Raw genomic sequence first — 21,621 nt, 5'->3', positions numbered from 1 at the left:
TTTGTTCATAGAAATATGGTCATTTTTTTAATGCAACTAATTTTAAACCAATAGTTTTTTAGTCTACTATTTGAAAAAAATAATAATGGTAGTAAAGTAAGGTACATTTTTATTACATATATGATGGAATATTATTTTTAACAGTGGCTACAAAAATTTAGTTCGCTACAAATTTTGGTATAGAGTGTATGTTTTTTATCGAAAAATAAAACATCTTGCGATTTTTAATATTATGTTGAGAAGTAGCACGCAAATTTGATTCTATTTTTAACTTCTGTAACTGGATTTGTTTTGGATGTAAGTATTATTTGAGTTAGCACTTTTATTTTTGTTAGGTTAGAAGTTGCATCAATTTCTGCTGACTGTCCCGAATGATTTCTGATAATTTAAATTAAGCTTATTATATTAGGGGCTGCAGTGGCTTTTTGTTTTGTAAATGCCTATAAACTGAGCCTAGAAAAGTCATTTTCCAAATACATTATTACACTTCAATGGTCATCAATAAAATCGATAATCCTTTAACTAATGCAATCCGTTTATTAAAAATAGCAGAAAATCGATGTCATCCAAGTGTAAGCCAAAAAATTATACGACATATTTATATGAAAGATCTATTATATTAAAAACCTGGAATGTTTTACCTTGTCCAGTATTACAATCAGAATAAATAATTTTATTATTATTTTATGTATTAATATTTATAATTATTATACTTCAATTCGTCTCCTTTGTTATTATATTTATTTTATGGTGTTTTTTCTTTTTATAAACATTTATGGGAAGTCTTAAATTAATTGAACTTTGTAATTCTCTTGACATGAAGAATCTTGTGAGATAGTGCTCTGTAGTTAATGGACTCAGAATAATGACCAAATTAGCTGGCACAAGACGTGCACGAAACCAGGCTACATCACTAGCTATACCTCGGCAAAACTCTATTACTGATAATGGCAAGACTCGTCAAAATTTAAGCCCAGAAGTACTGGCTTCTATGAATAAGGAGCAATTGAGAGCAGAATGCAGAAAAAGAGGTCAACGGACGACAGGAAACAAAAATGAGCTGGTATAAAGCTGTTTGCAAGTGTCTTTGTGCTGTGTGTTTATTTTTATTTTTTTTAGCCAGTGTTGTTGTGCTAATATTATTTTTAAATTTAGTGCATCATATTTATAGTTGACCACTAATTCTGGACTGTTTATTGTCTTTAATCACAATAATTTCAACTTTGAATTTGATTATTGTTCTTTTTTCACAATTGTCTTTAATTTTTAAACTATAGTAATATTTATCTAAAAGCAAATTATAATGCAATCCAGAAATAGTGGATAAACGGACTGTAATATATCCATAGACAAGATAGCTAATAGAGAAACACTCAATTTTATTTTTCTAAATGATTTCTATGCCATAAAGCACAAACACATAATAAAAGTCTGCTTTAATAAATAATTTTAAAATTACATCATTCCAATTAAAAGACTAAGTTGAAAATATTTGACCCATAATGTATTATACAAAAATAAAATCCCATCTCTCAGTATAAAGAAAATGGCCGGTTTTTTGAGAAACAGTTTCTGGGATTGTTGGTGTTAGGTGGTATTTTATGCAGGCTTGTGTTTAGGTACCTTCCACCCATCATGTCATATTCTTCCACCGAACAGCAGTACTGAGTATTGTTATTTCCTGTTTTAAAAGTGAGCCTTTACACCTACGGGATATTAACATCCTTGGTCCAAAGTTTGGTAATGCATTTGGTTTTCTTTGTGTTGGTGACCAATCAATATTAGGCTATTCTATTTTATTATAATAATTTAAAAAATATTATTTAAATAATGCACATTGCTAGACGGTGTGGTAATGGCTGTTAATTTTTTTTTTAATTATTTAGTATATTATTTAGGAAAGAATTTCTATTTACCAATGTTTTTATTTATAAAAAAAATTAAATAATGAAACGGTCAAAGTGTAAATATTTAGATATTCATTGGAATATATGAATGGAGTAAATAATTTTTTTTTTTAAATAAAACTGAATAAACCCTCTATCATGAAGTGGAAAAGTACTGAAAATAAATAAAATTGAAATCAATGCATTTAAAGTTAAAATCCAATAAATATTTAATCTACCAGTCTATGAATGTCTTGTTTACTTATACAGTATATTTGTAAATCATTAAATGATAAATATTATTAGAATCATGTTAGATAAATCATTCTTGTAACATAAACATTATTTCTAAGATAAAATAAGTATGCTTCTTCAATGAGGCTCTTATATTCACTTATACATTGTCATTTTGTATGATAAACCATCCAGTTTTCTAATAAGCTCAAAGTCAGCTTAACTGATTTGATTTTAATCTAAATGATGATTGGTCGGTGGTAGGTGATGACGTAATCAACGACCAATTAGCGTTCAATATTGAGTTAGATTAGTTGATATAACTTCGATCATGTCAGAAATTGGCGCCTAATTAAACTTGAAAGCTATCATGGGCTTGATATGTAGAATTTTTTGTGTTATTGTATGAATTCCATATAAAATGATACATAATTAGTAAAATAAATGCGGTACTTATGAATTAATATTAATGACAAACTCTTACCATAAAAAATACTCTTAAAATTTTATGAATACCGAAATAACGATGAAATTTTTTTTTTTTATTCGAATACTTTTATATAGGTTCGTGGCATTCTATACAAATCTCAGTAAAAATATATATATATATGTATAAGCTTGAGAGATTGCTTTCTTGATAAGAAATTACGATGTATATACTCATTAAATTTTATTTGTTCTATTTCTAACGTACTCTCCGTTATCTCTACTTTGTTTTGACACTGAAAACATTAAATAAAACGCCGCGAAGTAATAATAGAAATATAAAAGTACAAAGAGAACGTGTTTCACTTTTGATTATTATCTCGAAACAAACTGCTTTTTACTTTCCACATGATTATTATTGATTATACATTAAATGTGTCATTATTTTTTTTTCTAAAAATGTATTATTATTTTTATTGGTACGGGTCATTGTATCTCACAGAGTATACAATATCCTATGATAAACTTCTACGAGTCAATTGGGTCTTTTTTATATTTCCTAAATTGGGCTTTGAACTCGTTTAAGGGAATTCACTGTCGAATGAAACACGATAGGATAAGATGTGTTGTTTCTTTTTTTTCTTGAACTAATAGATGCTGATGATAAATATTATACAAACCGCGATGTAATTCGTTAGACGCACTTCACGTACTTTACAATCGTGATAACGAATTCATTCGAATTAAGTAAAATGCATCAGCCATAATTAAGTTTTGATTAATCTTATCACAACGTCATTAATTCACATGCTCGTCTTTCTAAGTAGGTAATTAAAATGTAGAATAATTATTTAAATCCGTATTTTTAATTGAGACCATTGCCAACGAAGATGTGAATTAAAAAAAAACATAGTACCTCCTTTATTTACAAGGTTACAATTGTCATGTAGATATTCGTAATGAATTCGTCAAAATATTTGAATTTAGGATTAGTTCCGCCCAACTCAAATGAGTTGAAATTTTGAGCCTACTTCAGGTGTATCGTGTATCAGGTATTCAATGTAATAAATTTTATAATAAAAAAAAGTTCAAATATTAATATCGAACATTGATTTATAGTTTAAATTATTCAAAATCTACATCATATACGATAATTATAGTTCCTCTTGTAATACTACGAATAAAAGAAACCTTAATTACAGAATTGCAGGTCACTAGTCTGCGTACGCGCCACGCGACGATCACGCCACATTGTCTTAGCATATATTATTTCCGTAAATCACTTTTCAATTCGATACAATGTAGACTTTGCTATATCAGAAATAAGATCGATAATCTATTATTAAAAATATATGTGGTGTATTATTTCAACCTTTGTTACTAGCGTCATAAAGTAGAAAATGTATTGAATTTGGTACACTGTTTTTCGTAGGTAAATAAGTTTAATTAATTTGGATGATCGCCACAATATCGTCAGCTGTTTGTATTAATTAATGTAATAGTATTACCTACCTCTGTACTATAAGAGTATGACAATGTTATCGTATAAATAATATGACTCCGGAAATATAGAGGATCATAATAGTTCAGTTCAATTCAATACATTAAGTTGATTAACTTAACATCAATTTTATTTTAATTTTTAATAGAAATAAAATGAAAATCAAATTTCGCAAATGGCAATTTTAGTGATTTTATTGATAGTTGGACATTTAAGCGTTCACACAATAAAATTCTAAATTTAAAAATATTTTTGTACTGGTAATGACGAATGAAAAAATAACTCAGATATGAATAGAACTATCTTTATTTTCAACTAGGAGCTGAGCTAGGGATTTTGCGAATGCTGAATATAAAAAAAAAAAAACATTTGAACAATAAACATTATTTTTTATAAAACAATGGAAACAAATGATGCTTCAAACTTCTTTGTTCGTTCGTAAATTACACACATACAAGATTATAACGGCGTGACTAAGCCAAGAGCGCTTGCATGCTTATAAATTATCAGAAATAATTAAAGTTCATTTTGTATTTCCTGAAAGTATATTGTATTCTTTAGAATTTTAATTTATTTTAAAATCGTGACTGTCAAACTAATCCTTGATCAGTACGTATGAATTTTACTTTTGGCACTGCGTCCTCATTCAAACAACCTTGTTTATGCCGCGACGGCAAGACAATAGATTAATGTTAATCAGCATGCGTACGCAATTAATTTGTAGACGATACTTTCCGTCTATAAATAGGAATCATTTGGCGATACCAGATTTTTTTGTCAAAGCGTTAAATTCTTAACTTATATTTTTATAGAATTTTTATCTTTAATTGGAAAACCAACCCAGACGTGATATGTTTGGAAAGTAGCGACTATGAATGTCATTTTAGGAATGAAAATCAAATCTAACTATATTTATTTTGTTGTTGTGCAATTTAAGTATTTCTTAAGCTTAGTAGAAATTAATAAATACTAATATGAAAGCTTACCAAACCCTTAAATGGAAGTGATCATTTTATACATGGGCAAAAATAATTTATATTTGACTATGTCAGTATATACAATTCGTATCTTATAAATATATGCATTTTTTGTTTTAGTTTAATGTACCTCATCTTTTTTTCTAAACATTCCCCGTACTTGTAAGTGAGTCATAAATCGAAGGATTAGTTACCGTTTAAAAATAGCTTCAAAGATAATATTACCCAGACCACAATCGTCGTTGGAACTTTGAATTCGAAATTTAAATTGGCAAGAAACGTCTTATTGGTTCCACTGAGCCCTGATAGTGAATGACCTCCAACGAGAGTGAAATTAAAATCTAGTGAGAGCGGTTCTTTTTGAAAGTGAAATGGTTTTTTGTAGTCGCGTGATGTCACAGTTCACTCATTCCACTGTAAGATCAAACGCGTTTTACGTTACAGAGCGTGGAAGTTCGAAATTTAAATTTTATGTGTTTTATCGTAGTTTATACGGCCATTAATCAAGTTTTTTTTTTGTTAATTTTTATTGAGCATATTTTAACGAGTTATAATCGCGCATAAAATTAAATAGTTTGTTGTTTTTTGTGAAAGTAACGAGAATGTAAGCATTGTTTTCTTTTTTCGTATTTAAGACAAGTTTTGATTTTTTGTTAGACTTCTCTAATCATTTTTAGATTATATGTCTGTTTGCTTTAAAGCGTATTATTTACTTTGCTATAAGAGAAATCAGCGAAACAGTGCCATAGTGTTGTTTGAAGGATGAGTTAGCAAGGTGTACGCACAAGAGATATAACATTTTTTTCGTATGCTTGACGAAGCATACTTGCCTTAAGGAAGTGTGATATTTCTACATTTCCAATGTATGTGGGTCCTTAGAATGAGTTGGCTCATTCGCACGACTGCATTCCAATTTTAAATTTAAAAAAAAGTTACCTTTATATAGGTTAAGGTAGTGATTTTGAAATAACGATTTTTTATCTGTTGTAAGTGGTAGTTTATCTTTAAGTTGTTAAGATAGGAGACTTATTGAGTTGTTTTTTTTTCATTTTGTATTTGAAATGAATACGATCAACAATGCATGCGTTTCGATCATTATGCATATGATTTATAAAGTCATAGTTATCGCACCAATGCACTTGCATAGTTGCATGATTTTTTAATATGTAGTTAGTCTTACGTAACTTACGTACTAGACCTTTTCCTATTAGATAAAAAAAAAATACCCATTTTTTTCTTTATTTTTAATCTGTTTATAGTATTCTTAATTATTTTTAAATAGCAATGATATACAATTAAATAGATATTGATGTATTTAGATTGAAATAAAAATCTCAATAAATTGATCGATTCTATATTTAAACTCAATTTTGTTTTTCATTTTCTTCTGGAAATATTTTATTCGGAATATACTGGAAACATTTATGAAAAATTTTTTTTAGTGATGTTCGATTTTTAAAATTAATAAAAAAAATAAAACTTTTTTTTTCAGCTGGCCCGTCTCGGGTATTACAAACTGGCGGCGGCAGTGCAAGTAGAAACCGAACAACGCACGCGCAACGGCTTGCACCACACACATCCGAAGGAAATCAAGTTAGTTGAACTGGGATGGAAATATTTCTTTTTATAATTTATTACTCGTGCCTTTATGACGTCAGCGATATATTACATTGGTACCGCTAAACAGCAATAATTCGTATCGTTGTGTTCCAGTTTGAAGGGTTAGTCAGTGTAACTACAGGCACCAAGACCATAACATCTTGTTAGACGGAATTAATCTGTGGAAGATTTACCAATAGGCTAAGTAGGCTGAAGCCTAGGGTGGCAGATTTAGAGAGGCGGCAAATTTAGCCCAAATTGTCTTTATCTTACAGTAATAAAAGAATCTTATAATTATATGTATACACATTACGTCCGTAATCCGTATACTCGTCACTACATAATGGGTTGCAAAAATAATCCAGTAACTGACAGAAATATCACCTAGTTCATAATCACACTAATAACGTGAAAAAGTCGATGTAATGAGGTCGATAGAAAACAAATCATAAATTTTCAGTTTCAAAATAAATTGGTATTGTGAACTAAGCAAAAGTATCGAATTTTAAAAGTAGTGGCGGCAAAAATCGAATATCCTACTAGCGGCAAATTTGTAAATCCGCCACTGGAATTAATATTTAAAATACCTTACGTACATGGGCGTTGCTTAACTTATCAGGTGGAAATTTTTCAAGCCCTTCTATATTCATTAAATAAACATATATAGTGTAAATCAAAACAGTATTCCATTTTTTTTTGTAATGATTTTCTTTAAAAATGATGTCGGATTCGATCAAACTATGTAACTTGTACCGTTATGAGTTATGGTATTAGTTATTACGCACGAAGCGCGCTTCCTCATTTCTAATAAGCGCAGCAGAGGTGTCAAATGTTTTTCCGACGTCTGTATGTATCTTCAAGTAAATAGGCGTTGTCGAGGTAAGCGTGCTCTATCTGAAATAGCGCACCTCAGCGCGACCTAACAACATCAGTGTAACCCTTGACTCGAAAGAATGAAAAGAAGAAACAAATTTGAATTAGGAATTTGTTTTGGTGTATTTTGTTTAACTAGGATTTTATTTTGAATGATTAACTGATTTGTTGAGTGAATGAATTCATTCATTCAATATAAATAAATAAATAAATATGAGACAACATCACATACATTACTCTGATCCCAATGTAAGTAGATGAAGCACTTGTGTTATGGAAATCAGAAGTAACGACGGTACCACAAACACCCAGACCAAAGACAACATAGAAAACTAATGGTAATCTACATCGACTCGGCCGGGAATCGAACCCGGACCTCAGAGTGGGGTACCCATGAAAACCGGTGTACACACCACTCGACCGATGGAGGTCGTCAAATATGAAAATTCTCACAATTCACTCTCAACCCAAAACGTAGTGATTTATGTCTGTTCCGTCGGTTTATTGATTGTCAACAATCTATTACGTAAATAATGACCCAAAAGTATCTCGAAAAGGATGTGACAAAATATTTTCATTTAATTCGTGAAGCGAAGGGCAATGACCTGTGCTGTGTAGGGGGACTTAATGATAGAAGTGCATTGAGATAAAACACATTTAGAAAGTCATTTGAAAAAGTTTCTGTTACATAAGTCGCTCAATAGAACTGCGACAAATGATTTGGCTGAATATTGAATAGTCGGTGGTTTTTTTTATGTTATTATTACTCGCGATGCTTTTTTGAGAGTTCTCAAGTTAATTGAGTTACCCTCTGTAAAATTTCTGTTTATTTAAATCCACCAATACCAATAGGCTAAGTAGACTGGAGCCTAGGGCGGCAGATTTAAAGGGGCGGCAAATTTAGCCCAAATTTGTCTTACAGAAATAAAAAAGAAACCTATTATTATAAGTATACACATTACGTCCGTAGTCATTATACTCGTTACTACATAGCGGGTTGGAAAAATAATCTAGTAGCCGACAGAAATATCACCTAGTTTATAATCCTACTAATAACGGGAAAAAGCCGATGTAATGAGGACGATAGAACACAAATCATAAATGTTGGGGCGGCATGAATTGAATAGCCTACTAGCGATAGATTTGTAAATCCACCTAGCTTGTGGTCATAATTAAAGATGAGATAAATTTTAAAAATATTATTCTATAATATCATTAACATCATTACCTAATATATAATATATATATCAAAGTCACTTACAGCTGCTGTTCCTATGTAAACATAGATTAGATCTTTATTTTTAAAAAATTAAGCAACGGATTTTGATGCGGTTTTTTTTATTGGATAGAGTGATTCGAGACGAAGGTTTGATTTGAATATAATACATGGACAATATAGTACAGAAACACTGATAATTTAAGAAGTTTCTAATGTGATGTAAATAAAACTTCAAACAAATTCTCTATAATTGTTTTCCGTACAATTTCATCCAAATGATGAGAATATAATGATGCCATGCTGAAAAAAATGATTTTACGTGTTTTACAGTCGTATTTTAAAAAAGTGTTAAATAATTAAGTATTTCAAGTATGGCAGCACTTTTTCCCCCTACTAAAAGTATGGGAAAAATAACAACGGTTACATTTTACCAAATACTTTCCAAAAATCCAAATGCAATACTGGTACAAATCGTTTGGCCATAAAAAAAAAATTACTCCTTTGCAGTGGTATGGCGGCCATTGGGAACAGTCGGAAAAGTATGGCAAGGTGATTTTCGTGAATGGCTACTCAACGATAATTAGCTATGCAAAAATTAGCCTGGTACAAATGGTTGAATTGTTCTATTAAAATTAATGCATTCGCGTCGGTATGGCGGGCTGAAAGCCACACCCGAGAAGTATGGCATTACGCTACCGCTTACTTCTTTTTTTTCGACTATCTGAAAATACAAGCATTTTTGTGGAACAAATCGTTCGACACTCGTTATTTTTCCGACGCGTTCGGTTAATGCCCACACGAGTGGGCCGCCGGTGCGAGCGCTACGACCATCATTTTCCTTTTTGCCTTTACGTGATTAGACCCCTGAAGAACCGCCATACTGGTACAAATGACCAAATATTTTGTCATTATCATCTCCCGGTCTAAATATTTAGTATCAATATTCCATTCGTGTGAAGTGAAATTTGCAAAAATCATATTACAAGATAAAATGGCCGTATATGCATGTTGACAGTTATTTGATTTGTCTGTTTGAGATTGATGTTCGGAATCCGATAGTCGGGAAAATAATTGAATTCCGATGCTTCGGATTCAGACCATTCAGTCACGTTTTCGATTTTGCTCGTACCATAAATATAATTCTACTCTTTTAAAATGTCTATGAAAGTTATAATGTAAAGTTACAAATTTGTAAGCTTTCATTAATAAATCTTTATCATTTCATGGTATAAAACAAAGTTGCTTAGAGCTATCATAAGATCTTAGTATACACAGGTATGCTTAGATCTTTATAATTATGCGACTGAATTTGATGAGATTTTTTGTAATCGATAGATTGATTCAAGACAATAGAAAAAAATTTAGAATTTTCTAAAGCGATGATGTAAAAAAGCACATTCTGTAGTATCGATTTTGATGCGGTTTTCACTAATAAACAGAGGAATTATTATGAAGGTTTTGGTACATACATACATGTAAATAATTTGATATAGAACGACAATTGTTGAACATGTTGGAAAAAAGTACTCAAAAAATAAATAAAAAGTAAAAATATAAAAAATAACTTATGTCCAACCGTGCGAAGTAGGGACGGGACCCTTGTATCGACTAATTTAAACATCGAATGCATATCAATTCCTTGATTAGTAAATGTGCATTATTTTTCATAATCAGGAAGTTTTAATTAATCACATTAACGTCAGAATCGTGGAAAATGGTTCATTATAGTATTCATAATACTATATAAAAAAATCCTACACTGTCAAGAATACGTAATGTGCTAAAGCAAAGCACATAATATCTGGCTCATTAATTTTCTACGCTATTAAAATGATTTACTAGATAATGACAGGTAAGAAGCTAATACTCGTCGCCTTCCAGTGATATGTTATATACATATATAGATGTATTAAATAAACATAACTATATCTTAAAGGTTTTAAAAGAGTAACTACTGAGTTTCTTGCTGGATCTTCTCGGTAGAATCTGCTTTCGGAACCGGTGGTAGCTTCACTTAATTGTTGAATGACGATTCAAAAGTGCTTGTAAAAGCCCACTTGAATTAAGTTTATTTTGATTTAGATTTTAGCGAACCGCCCCGGCCTCGCACGTGTACCTTCAATGTTGCTAAAAATATACTACAGATTTTTGTTGTTTCTTTATTATGTATTATATACAAAAATCTTCCTCTCGTGATCCTATTTACTGAAAATACAGCATCAAAATCTGTGGTGTAATTTTGAAGATCTAAGCATATATATGGAAAGACAGCGGTAAGCGACTATGTTTTATACTATGTAATGATGATGATGCAAGTATATGAATATTACTTCATCATGATCACTACATAGTATCATAATCCATAATACTGATTTATCGACTGCAACACTAATCAATCCTCAGCAAATATTTGATAGCAACAGTTGCTACGCTATAATCGTAAAAGCGTTACTAAACACGTATAAAACAAATAATACTACTGACACTTTTAGTTTATAAAAGTACTAGTAACCGCCCCGGCTTCGCATGGGTAATGCTATGACAGCACAGTAGAAACTACTAAAATGATCACTGTTTTTTTACTAAATTGTGCATGTATTATATACATGGAAAATCCATCAAAATCCGTAATTTTAAAGATCTAAGCATCGAGCTGAGATGGCCCAGTGGTTAGAACGCGTGCATCTTAACCGATGATTTCGGGTTCAAACCCAGGCAAGCACCACTATATATATGTCCTTAATTTGTGTTAATAATTCATCTCGTGCTCGACGGTGAAAGAAAACATCGCGAGGAAACCTGCAAGTGTCTAATTTCATCGTAATTCTGCCACATGTGCATTCCACCAATCTGCATTGGAACAGCGTGGTGGAATATATTTCAAACCTTAATGGAAAAGGAGGACTTAGCCCAACAAAAATTTACCAGGCTGTTACTTTAAGCGACTTTGTTTTATACTATGTAATGATTTGTCATTTCTCAAAGTAAATATTCAAACGTTGATTGCCATTTGTCATGGATTTCATGTCAATATGTCACGACTACTATCTCTACGATCTTTACTACAGTTTTATGTACAATAAAATCGAGTGTACATTAAAAATGATTGCTTACACATAGTGATGTTTTTATTTAAAGTAATTACATTTATATATTTATAACAAATATGACGACATGATGACCTCCATGGTCGAGTGGTGTGTACACCGGTTTTCATGGGTACGCCACTTTGAGGTCCCGGGTTCGATTCCCGATAAGTCGATGTAGATTACCATCAGTTTTCTATATTGTCTTGAGTTTGGGTGTTTGTGGTACCGTCGTTACTTCTGATTTCCACAACACAAGTGCTTCAGCTACTTACATTGGGATCAGAGTAATGTATGTGATGTCTCATATTTATTTATTTATTTAAGTAAAAAAAATGTGTTTTTTTTACAAATTTTAAGCGAAAACCTCTAATCTTTAATTAAATATACCTACTCTTTTCCAATCAAACTAGGAATGAAGATCGAAGTAGAAAAACTCTTTATTACACTTAACTACTTATATCCACTGATGTCTATTGTGCCTGTAGTTACCAATGTTACTTCAAATCTGAAATAATCGATACTAAGTAGTGCTTTTTGGCGGTAGAATATATCATGAGTGGACGGTATATTCCCCCTTGGACTTGCACGAAACTCTACCACTAAAGTAAAGCTATTTATAGTGGTCGCTGTAACTGAAATTGGTCAGGATCAACTTGCACCTTCGTATATGCTGGTCTAGCATCTATACGACAGATTTACAGGGTTTAATTACCAGGTCTTGGAAAGCATGAAAAGGCTTTGTCTTATCAGTCTCGACCTGTAAACTAAACCCACTCAGTAAATTTAAAAATGTTCTTTTGGGTCGATAGCGCTTATTACAGTCAGGCTAAGAAAAGGTTCGTCACCTTAAGATCTATTTTCGTGTGCTCAGTATGAGCGATAATCTGCTTTACCGATGGAGAATGACATATTGCGTCGCAATGATTCGATGTTTAGATTCAAAAGGTACTAGGATTTTTTTTTGGTGTAGGTTGGCGGACGAGCATATGGGCCACGTGATGGTAAGTGGTCACCATCACCCATAGAAAATGACGCTGTAGGAAATATTAACTATTCCTTACATCGTCAATGTGCCACCAACATTGGGAACTAAGATGTTATGTCCCTTGTGCCTGTAGTTACACTGGCTCACTCACCCTTCAAACCGGAACACAACAATACTGAATACTGTTATTTGGCGGTAGAATAACTGATGAGTGGGTACCTATCGAGACGGGCTTGCACAAAGCCCTAATACCAAGTAAAGTTATGACTTGACAAAGGAATTAATTTGATAACTGACGACTCTGAATGTACACTTGAACATATATTATTTTTGTCCTGTATGTAGTTTATAAGTCTTATTAAGTTTCATTCAGTTTTCTTTTTCCAGGACTAAAGTCGTATCAATGGATACAGACAGTTTCGTACTATGGAGGAAACCATTTATAACAATAGAATACTTCTTTCGCGAACTCTTAATATTATGCAACACAGGGTTACGGAGGTGAGTTTAAATTAATTTATTACTAATATTTTCAATTGTGGCAACCCTATCCAATGCTGCCAATTTTATATAGCATACGTTTGGGAAATAATTGAAATGACAGCTAATTATTAACATTTGTTTTTATTACCAATTCATTAAAGATTTTTTATTTTTGAAACAGACAGTGATATAAAACGACTATATTCGATATTCAAATATTTAAATACTTTTTGAGTGCTTATTATTCCTTTTTTTCTATTCCAGGTTATTAGCATATAAATTACTTGCATTAGCAATAGTCTTCTCTATCTCTGGTACAGCTGTATCGTATTATGTTAGTGGGCCACACCAACCTTATGTACAGGTATGCATCAGTGTTACCATTTCATTATTATTTTTGTTAGTTTATTTTATTTATTTATTGAAAATATATTATTTTTTTATTTTACTCTAGTTGTACACTTAGATATTGAAAATGTTTATATTTACTTTATACTAAAACTGTGTTAATAGTAGTTCTGTGACATTTACATTGTTAAATCGACTACACTACGTTAGCTCGAGAGTTAGCGCACACTCCGCTAATAATTGTTACCGTAATATAAATCTATTGTTTTTTAAAATTGCCTTCAGTGAGTGTTTTATAAAATTTGGAACGTTACTTTTTATATTTTGTCATGATTTTTTTAATACGTATAAAATAACATTTCAAGCAACTTAGCATAAGAAAACGATTTTCACTGAAATTCGAGTTAGCGTTGTATAAATTGTTGGTATCGAATGTTTAACAGTAATCGCTTTAATGTACTATAGCTTTCTTTTACGTAACGGAAAATAACATATAACATTTCACAGTGGTCTCTAGTTAATCTGCAACAATGATTACAACATTACCTAATACATTTAAATACTAATGGGTAATTGTTTCGAAATGGTTCCAGGAGGCAATCCTGACGCTGGCGTGGTGGGGTTGGTGGGTGATACTCGGCGTGTGCAGTTCGGTGGGTCTGGGGACGGGCTTGCACACGTTCCTACTGTATCTCGGGCCGCACATAGCGCGCGTCACGCTCGCGGCCTACGAGTGTGGCGGACTCAACTTCCCATCCCCACCATATCCTAACGAGTGAGTTGGACTTTATCTATAATATCTTCATTTTATTCAAGTAAACTTCACAATGAAGCGTTTTTGAATCGTCAATAATCAAATACTACCACCGTTTCGGAAAGCAGCTTCTAGTGAGAAGAAACGGCAAGAAACTCGCATAGTTGCTCTTTTCAAATAAACACATTTACAATGCTGTTATTGACAGTAATTAGCGTCCTATGATGGAACCCGAGCCTAACTCCAGGCGTTTCTTTCTAAAAAGTACTCTTTTAATGAATAGTATGATTTATTTATTAATTTAGTCTTAATAATATTTTTAAATTTTGAAAATGGTAAATTGATTATATTTTCCGGTTTAATTTCCGGATTATAAATGTGAGTTTTTATTTATATATTTGCATTGCACTCACATAAGTATAAGTATAATAATTTAGTATATATGTATTTATTATATTATAGATATTTATGTAAGCGTAATACACATTATATTATAATTATTTTATATTATATTGAAATTGTTCCTTTTATATAATATTATTTATAGTATCTAATGTTGCCCTATTTATACCTACTATATAACACTATCTCTTACAGCTGTGGGTTGGCTGGAAGAAATTTCTTTTAGAAATAAACCCCCCATTGTGAACATTTCATGTGTAAAATTACCGTGTAAAATTTCACAGTGCAATAAAGAGTGTTATATTATATTTGTATAATTAAACCTACATAATGTCATATTATACAGTAACACTGAAAAAATCGTGGAAATGATAGTTTAAGAGTAATAATATATTTTGTGATATCAACTGTTACTTTAAAACTTTAAATAAAATTTAAAAAATATACTTTGATAAATGTACTTAGAAGTTAACTACACAAATGTGTTCTACAGGTATATTTTTTTTTTTATGGTATAGGTTGGCGGACGAGCATATGGGCCACCTGATGGTAAGTGGTCACCATCGCCCATAGACAATGACGCTGTGAGAAATATTAACTATTCCTTACATCGTCAATGTGCCACCAACCTTGGGGACTAAGATGTTATGTCCCTTGTGCCTGTAGTTACACTGGCTCACTCACCCTTCAAACCGGAAGACAACAATACTGAGTACTGTTATTTGGCGGTGGAATAACTGATGAGTGCCTACCACGACAGTTATATACTTATTAAGTAAATCAACTAAATAATTTATTCAAAGTTACAGAATAATAACAGAAGCGTTTCGTTTTCAGTATAATATGTCCGGATGAGGTCGACCCTACGTACGCGGTATCAATCTGGAACATAATGGCCAAGGTGCGAATGGAGTCCATGCTGTGGGGCGTGGGCACGGCGCTGGGCGAGCTGCCGCCCTACTTCATGGCGAGGGCGGCTCGCCTCTCCGGCGGCAGCGTCGCCGAGCTGGCCGAGAGGGATGACTCCAGGACTGGAAGGTGAGAACGGAAACCAGGTTACAGATCATCTGCCACTTCAACACAGAAGGATGTAACGATATATACGAATTAAATAAAGTACAGAATACACATAGCCTAAGCTATATCTAGAAATATATCTGTACTTAGAATAATTTATAATATTAAGAAATTTAAGTCCCTTTGGGCCATATCTTTCAATAAGCAGGATATGCTCCAAGATCTAAAAAAAAAAATCACCGGCATTTGTGAATCCGCGGATGTTGTGAAATTAATTAAAAAAAAAAAATTAAATTCATTAGGTTATAGAGCAATATTTCCCATAGGTCTAAAGGATTTAGATACTCCATTTATTATTTGTACAGTAGTCCAAGATTTTTAGATATAATGCTCTGCATAAAATCCTTCTACGTGATTTTTCGATTGGATTATGTCGGAGGGTGCCCCCCAAGTATAAATCCGAGTTTCTGTCGTCCGAAACCTAGAAAGCATATGTCTCGAAAACGGTAAGTTTTACGTTAAAAACCGACGAAATCTTTTTTGTAGAGAACAAAATTTCCCACCTTTTTCATACCAAACTTTTCCTCCTATTGTTGATATTTTCCGATATATTTAAGTAAAAAAAAAAAAACAATTTTTTAGTTTTTGTAAAGTAACTCAATAATTTTTGGAGATACGAAAAAAATGTTTCAATTAAAATTTTATGCAGAGCGGACCGATTTTGGTGCTAAAATTCTTGGACTACAGACAAATAATGCATGGTACGGAATCATAAAAGAAGGTTGCAATATATTCCAGGGCGAAGGTGATGGTACAGAAATTGGTGCAGCGCGTGGGTTTCGCGGGTATCCTGGCGTGCGCCTCGATCCCCAACCCGCTATTCGACCTGGCCGGCCTCACGTGCGGTCACTTCCTGGTGCCCTTCTGGACCTTCTTCGGGGCCACGGTCCTGGGCAAGGCGGTGATCAAAATGCACATTCAGAAGATGTTCGTAATCGTCGCGTTTAATGAAACGCTTGTAGGGTAAGTTGTCTTTAGCGTTGTATTTTTAATTATGTCAAAAATCTTTAACTTAATTGTATTCGCTTGGTCATATCATCGCCACAATTAATCATCTTTGGTAAATAACTTGCTGGTGAAATGGTTTCCTGCATACAACAACAGCCTGTAAATTCCCACTGCTGGGCTAAAGGCCTCCTCTCCCTTTGAGGAGAAGGTTTGGAACATATTCCACCACGCTGTTCCAATGCGGGTTGGTGGAATATACATGTGGCAGAATTTCTATGAAATTTGTCACATGCCGGTTTCCTCACGATGTTTTCCTTCACCGCTGAGCACGAGATGAATTATAAACACACATATATATAGTGGTGCTTGCCTGGGTTTGAACCCGCAATCATCGGTTAAGATGCACGCGTTCTAACCACTGGGCCATCTCGACTCAGTATTTACTAAACTTTTATGTCACAATCACCATACCATTGTACTATACAATCTTTGGTACTCATGCTGGTGGAATGCGTATTCCCTGCATATTACATGCCAAAAATGTCTCATCAGACTCATACGACGTTTTTGAATTCAGATGATAATGATTGAGGATGATTCCTTTCTTTCCATCCTATCTTAATCCTAATGTATCAAAAGTACATGGTAAAATAAACTGTTCTTTTAAATTATAAAAAAAGACAAATTAAAGAGAGGGTCAGCGTTACTTTCAAAGAGACCAAAATGTTGGTAACATTGTAAATGATCACCACTGCCCATAGACAGTGGCGCCGTGTTAATTTTTTTTTAACACGTCTAATGCACCTCAAAATTTGTGACTACTTACACTGGCTCACTCACCCTTCAAACCGGACACCAATTACTAAGCGTTTCTGCTTGGCAGTAGAATATACATGTAATAAACTTTTGTATATTTTCTTGTTCCAGACAAGCTCTGTCGTGGGTCGAGAGAATACCATACATCGGGCCCAAACTCGAAGCGCCGTTGTTAGAATTTTTGCGCAACCAAAAAGCGCGCTTACATAAAAACGATTCGACGTCGTTACCGGAGAATCAAGGATCGATTCTATCTAGTCTCCTAGAAAAATTCGTATTGGCTATGGTCCTATACTTCGTGGTGTCGATAGTGAACGCTCTCGCCCAGAACTACAGTAAACGGGTTGGTAAGAAGAAGGGCAAGAAGAAGGAATAGGGGTTGAAGACGCCGAGTCACGTCATCGGCGGTCTAGGTAAGCAATATGGCAACAGGTTCACAGATAAAATTTATATAATAATAAAATACTATAGTCAATTATATTTGATATTGGTGGATCGAACTATCATAATGAATCATAAAATCAAAATCAAAATAAACTTTATTCAAGTAGGCTTTTATAAGCACTTTTGAATCGTCATTTTACAATCAAGTGAAGCTACCACATATGTTTTTTGAATACATATTCGTATATCGTATCCTTGAATCGATGTTCGAGAACACGATTAAAATTTGCTTCCATTAAAGCTGTTAACATTTTATCTGAAAATGAGACCAACCTAGATGTAGCGTCTGCAAATTCAATAAAGCCGATTACTGCCGATTTAGACCAATAGAAATAGATCCATATAGCGCTATTCGACGCTATTCGTCGTCGAGTGCATGTAAATCGATCGGTCAAATTGACGAATATTTTAGAAGTTATTACGCTTGTGTAAAAATCATATTCACATAAGAAATAAATATTGATAATTTGGGTTAGCGTACTTAGTTCGGATGTGATCGGTTTTACGAATTTTGCCGATTCTACATCTAAGCTGTGTCGTACTATAAGCGACATTAGAAATTCGCCACCTGATGGTAGTATTCACCATTCCCCACATATCAACATATCTGAATTTTTTTTAAATACATTCCAAATTTAAAATTTAACGTTCAGTTATTGTATTAGAATTAATAGGTTTTATTTTATGAATTAGCTTGAATGATTGAGTATTTTGAATTAAGTTTTTTTTTGCAACGTAAGCGCCATCTTGCGAACTAAGATGTTATATCATTGTGCCAGTCCTGGCCGACAACCAACACCAACCCAACGCGAGTGAAGCGGCGGGCAACAACTAGTATTTAAATAAAACTAGTTATTACGGATTTAAATCGCGTATATTAATTATTTTGGATATCCCGACGTTTCGAGCACTTTACAGCGTTCGTGGTCACGGGTGGACTAAGGTGACATTTGTCTATTTGAAGAACAAAGGAAATATTATTAACAATAACCGGAACGTTACTCAAGATACCAATTGATAAATCGTTGGCGGTTGTTGTTAATAATATTTCCTTTGTTCTTCAAATAGACAAATGTCACCTTAGTCCACCCGTGACCACGAACGCTGTAAAGTGCTCGAAACGTCGGGATATCCAAAATAATTAATATACGCGATTAAAATCCGTAATAACTAGTTTTATTTAAATGTGTAATAATCGCGAAAATTTAAGACAACATTAAGCAACTAGTATGTTCTAATTTTGAATCTGTATCCGCAGCGCGACGGTCAACAGACAGCAGAACGCACCCGCGGTAGTACACGACGACCACACGAACATTTGTGTTTACAGTTAAGCGTTTGCTCGACGGACGATACGCGCGTGTGATATGCCTTAGCTAACACCTTGTCCAGGGATTTTATTGCTAAATAGTCTTAAGTGTCTAGTTAATTGATATAAAAGACGTCTTTATGGAAGTGCGGGGCGTTCGGCGGTGTGAAGCGCTTGAATTGAGCTTTTTTTTTTAAATATTAGATAATTTATTTGTGGACTACCCACATAGTTAATATTAATAATTGTAAAAATAGGGGATTTTTCTTCTTAATTTCAAAGATTAAAGCAGAAGCCATTCCTTATTGACATTCTTACTAATGCAATATAAATATAATAATAAATTTAAAAATAAAATTGTTTGGACGTTTTCGTTTAAAATCTAACACCAATATTTCAATTATTTAATTAATTAAAATTATAGTTAATAAATAAATTTAAAAAAATACCCATGGATCACTTAACCCAATAATTTAAGTATAAAACATGTATCTCATCTAAATATCTGTGGATTTTATATGTGTACAATTTTAAGGATAATATTCTATAGGCGTAATTTGGTTTTGGAGCTGCGTGTTTAAATTAGTCGAATTATGTGCTACTCTGTACTGAAGAGTTAAGGATTATTTCCCAAACATTGTCTATGGATACTGATGTAAAAATAATAGCTCAATGTATAATACTAAAAGTCCATCAAGACTGAAAAATTTAACAAGCGTTAGACACACAACGCCTCGCATCTTCTATAATACAAATTAAGAATTAAATACGGTTTTTGTAAAATTATTATTTTTATGTTATGTCATTATAACTTTGCAAAATTATATTGTACACCTCCGAAATACAGGTTCTATGGTTTTGGTGACGTTTTAATTTTGACGTATATATTATCGTAAATCTCGTTCGTTCTGTTATTGAAATACAAAAACCGTATCTAATTTCAATGATATTGTTTTTAAAATAGGTGAATAATATATTTAATAATAGTTAATAGTTACCAACTTATCAGAGGCAAGTCATAACCTACGCCTTACTTAATGTTATGATCGCTAAGACTAGTAAAGATTGCACATTTATAATTTAAATTATTATAAATAAACCATTTTGACTTATATCTGTCACCGTAAGATTACAAAATTCTAGTTAGATTACTATCTATATCGTCAATAAACTATAGAAATATTATGAACTGCGAAATATGATTGCAGTTTAACGTATTATTCTTCGCTGTATTGTAATCTATTAAAGTTAATTAGATTACAATATGTCCAGCGTCAAATTATTAAGATTATATAATTCGTTAGATTGTAATCTAACGAATTTTGTAATCTCACGGTGAGATATCCATCTATAAAACACAATATAAATATAATTTATTATACACAATAACACGAGGAGCAACAAGAATACAGATAAAAAATGATAATTGATTAATTATCTTTGTCTTCGGTTTAATTTAAATTAAAAAAGAAAATAATATATATCCATTGCGTCCTTACAAGCGTTCTCGATAAAAACTAGTTAAAATAAGCGAAATGAAAATAATAGTAGTTGTTTTACACGTGTGTGGTGTGATTTGTAGTTTTTATAATTATTAATAATTAAACAATTGTAGCAGCTATTGCACGACAGTTTGTTATCTTGCCCTTATGTAATATTATTACGGAAACATTTAGTTTTAAATATATTAATTATTCTCTATGTATATATTTATATATAGCTTATTCCAATCAAAGAAGGGGTATAAAAATGCTGCTATAATTACAGTAGAAAAATCTTCACTAATATCCGACGACGACCTATGTGGTCCAGTGGTGTGTACACCGGTTTTCATGGATACGCCGTACTCCGAGGTCCCGGGTTCGATTCCTGGTCGAGTCGATGTAGAGTATCATTAGTTTTCTATGTCGTCTTGGGTCTTGGTGTTTGTGGTCTTTGTTACTTCTGATTTACCATAACACAAGTACTTTAGCTGCTTACATTGGATCAGAGTAATGTATGTGAGTTTGTCTAAATGTATATGTAATAACTACATAATATATAATCATCATACATCCAAATTTAGATGACGTAATGAATATTATAGATTAAATTTTCGACTATTGACATCGTGTCAATTTATTTTTCAAAGTTGTTCATTTGGATTTACTTCTCTTGTGAATGGAATAAGCTGTAAGGTAGATGTTTGAATTGATCGCTCAAAGAAAGGATAACATTATTATAATATAATATGTGCTATGGTATTTCATTT

General features: G+C 32.4%; 1 protein-coding gene across 1 annotated transcript; it reads left to right on the top strand.

The window, feature by feature from the left end:
* The first annotated feature begins 148 nt into the window (after nucleotides 1-148).
* On the top strand, nucleotides 149-19,651 carry LOC124532944 (vacuole membrane protein 1). Its single transcript, XM_047108078.1, has 10 exons — nucleotides 149-297; nucleotides 824-1,063; nucleotides 6,517-6,617; nucleotides 13,177-13,290; nucleotides 13,537-13,636; nucleotides 14,214-14,395; nucleotides 15,614-15,814; nucleotides 16,592-16,816; nucleotides 17,729-18,030; nucleotides 19,320-19,651. Exons 2-9 carry the CDS (start codon nucleotides 866-868, stop codon nucleotides 17,991-17,993), a joined length of 1,386 nt encoding a protein of 461 aa, XP_046964034.1. The 5' UTR covers nucleotides 149-297; nucleotides 824-865; the 3' UTR covers nucleotides 17,994-18,030; nucleotides 19,320-19,651.
* Nucleotides 19,652-21,621: the final 1,970 nt, after the last annotated feature.

Source organism: Vanessa cardui, chromosome 10 (assembly GCF_905220365.1).
Source record: "Vanessa cardui chromosome 10, ilVanCard2.1, whole genome shotgun sequence".
Classification (NCBI taxonomy): Eukaryota; Metazoa; Arthropoda; class Insecta; order Lepidoptera; family Nymphalidae; genus Vanessa; species Vanessa cardui.
Note: the sequence above shows the minus strand (reverse complement) of the source record. Positions and strands in the feature narration are given on the sequence as shown.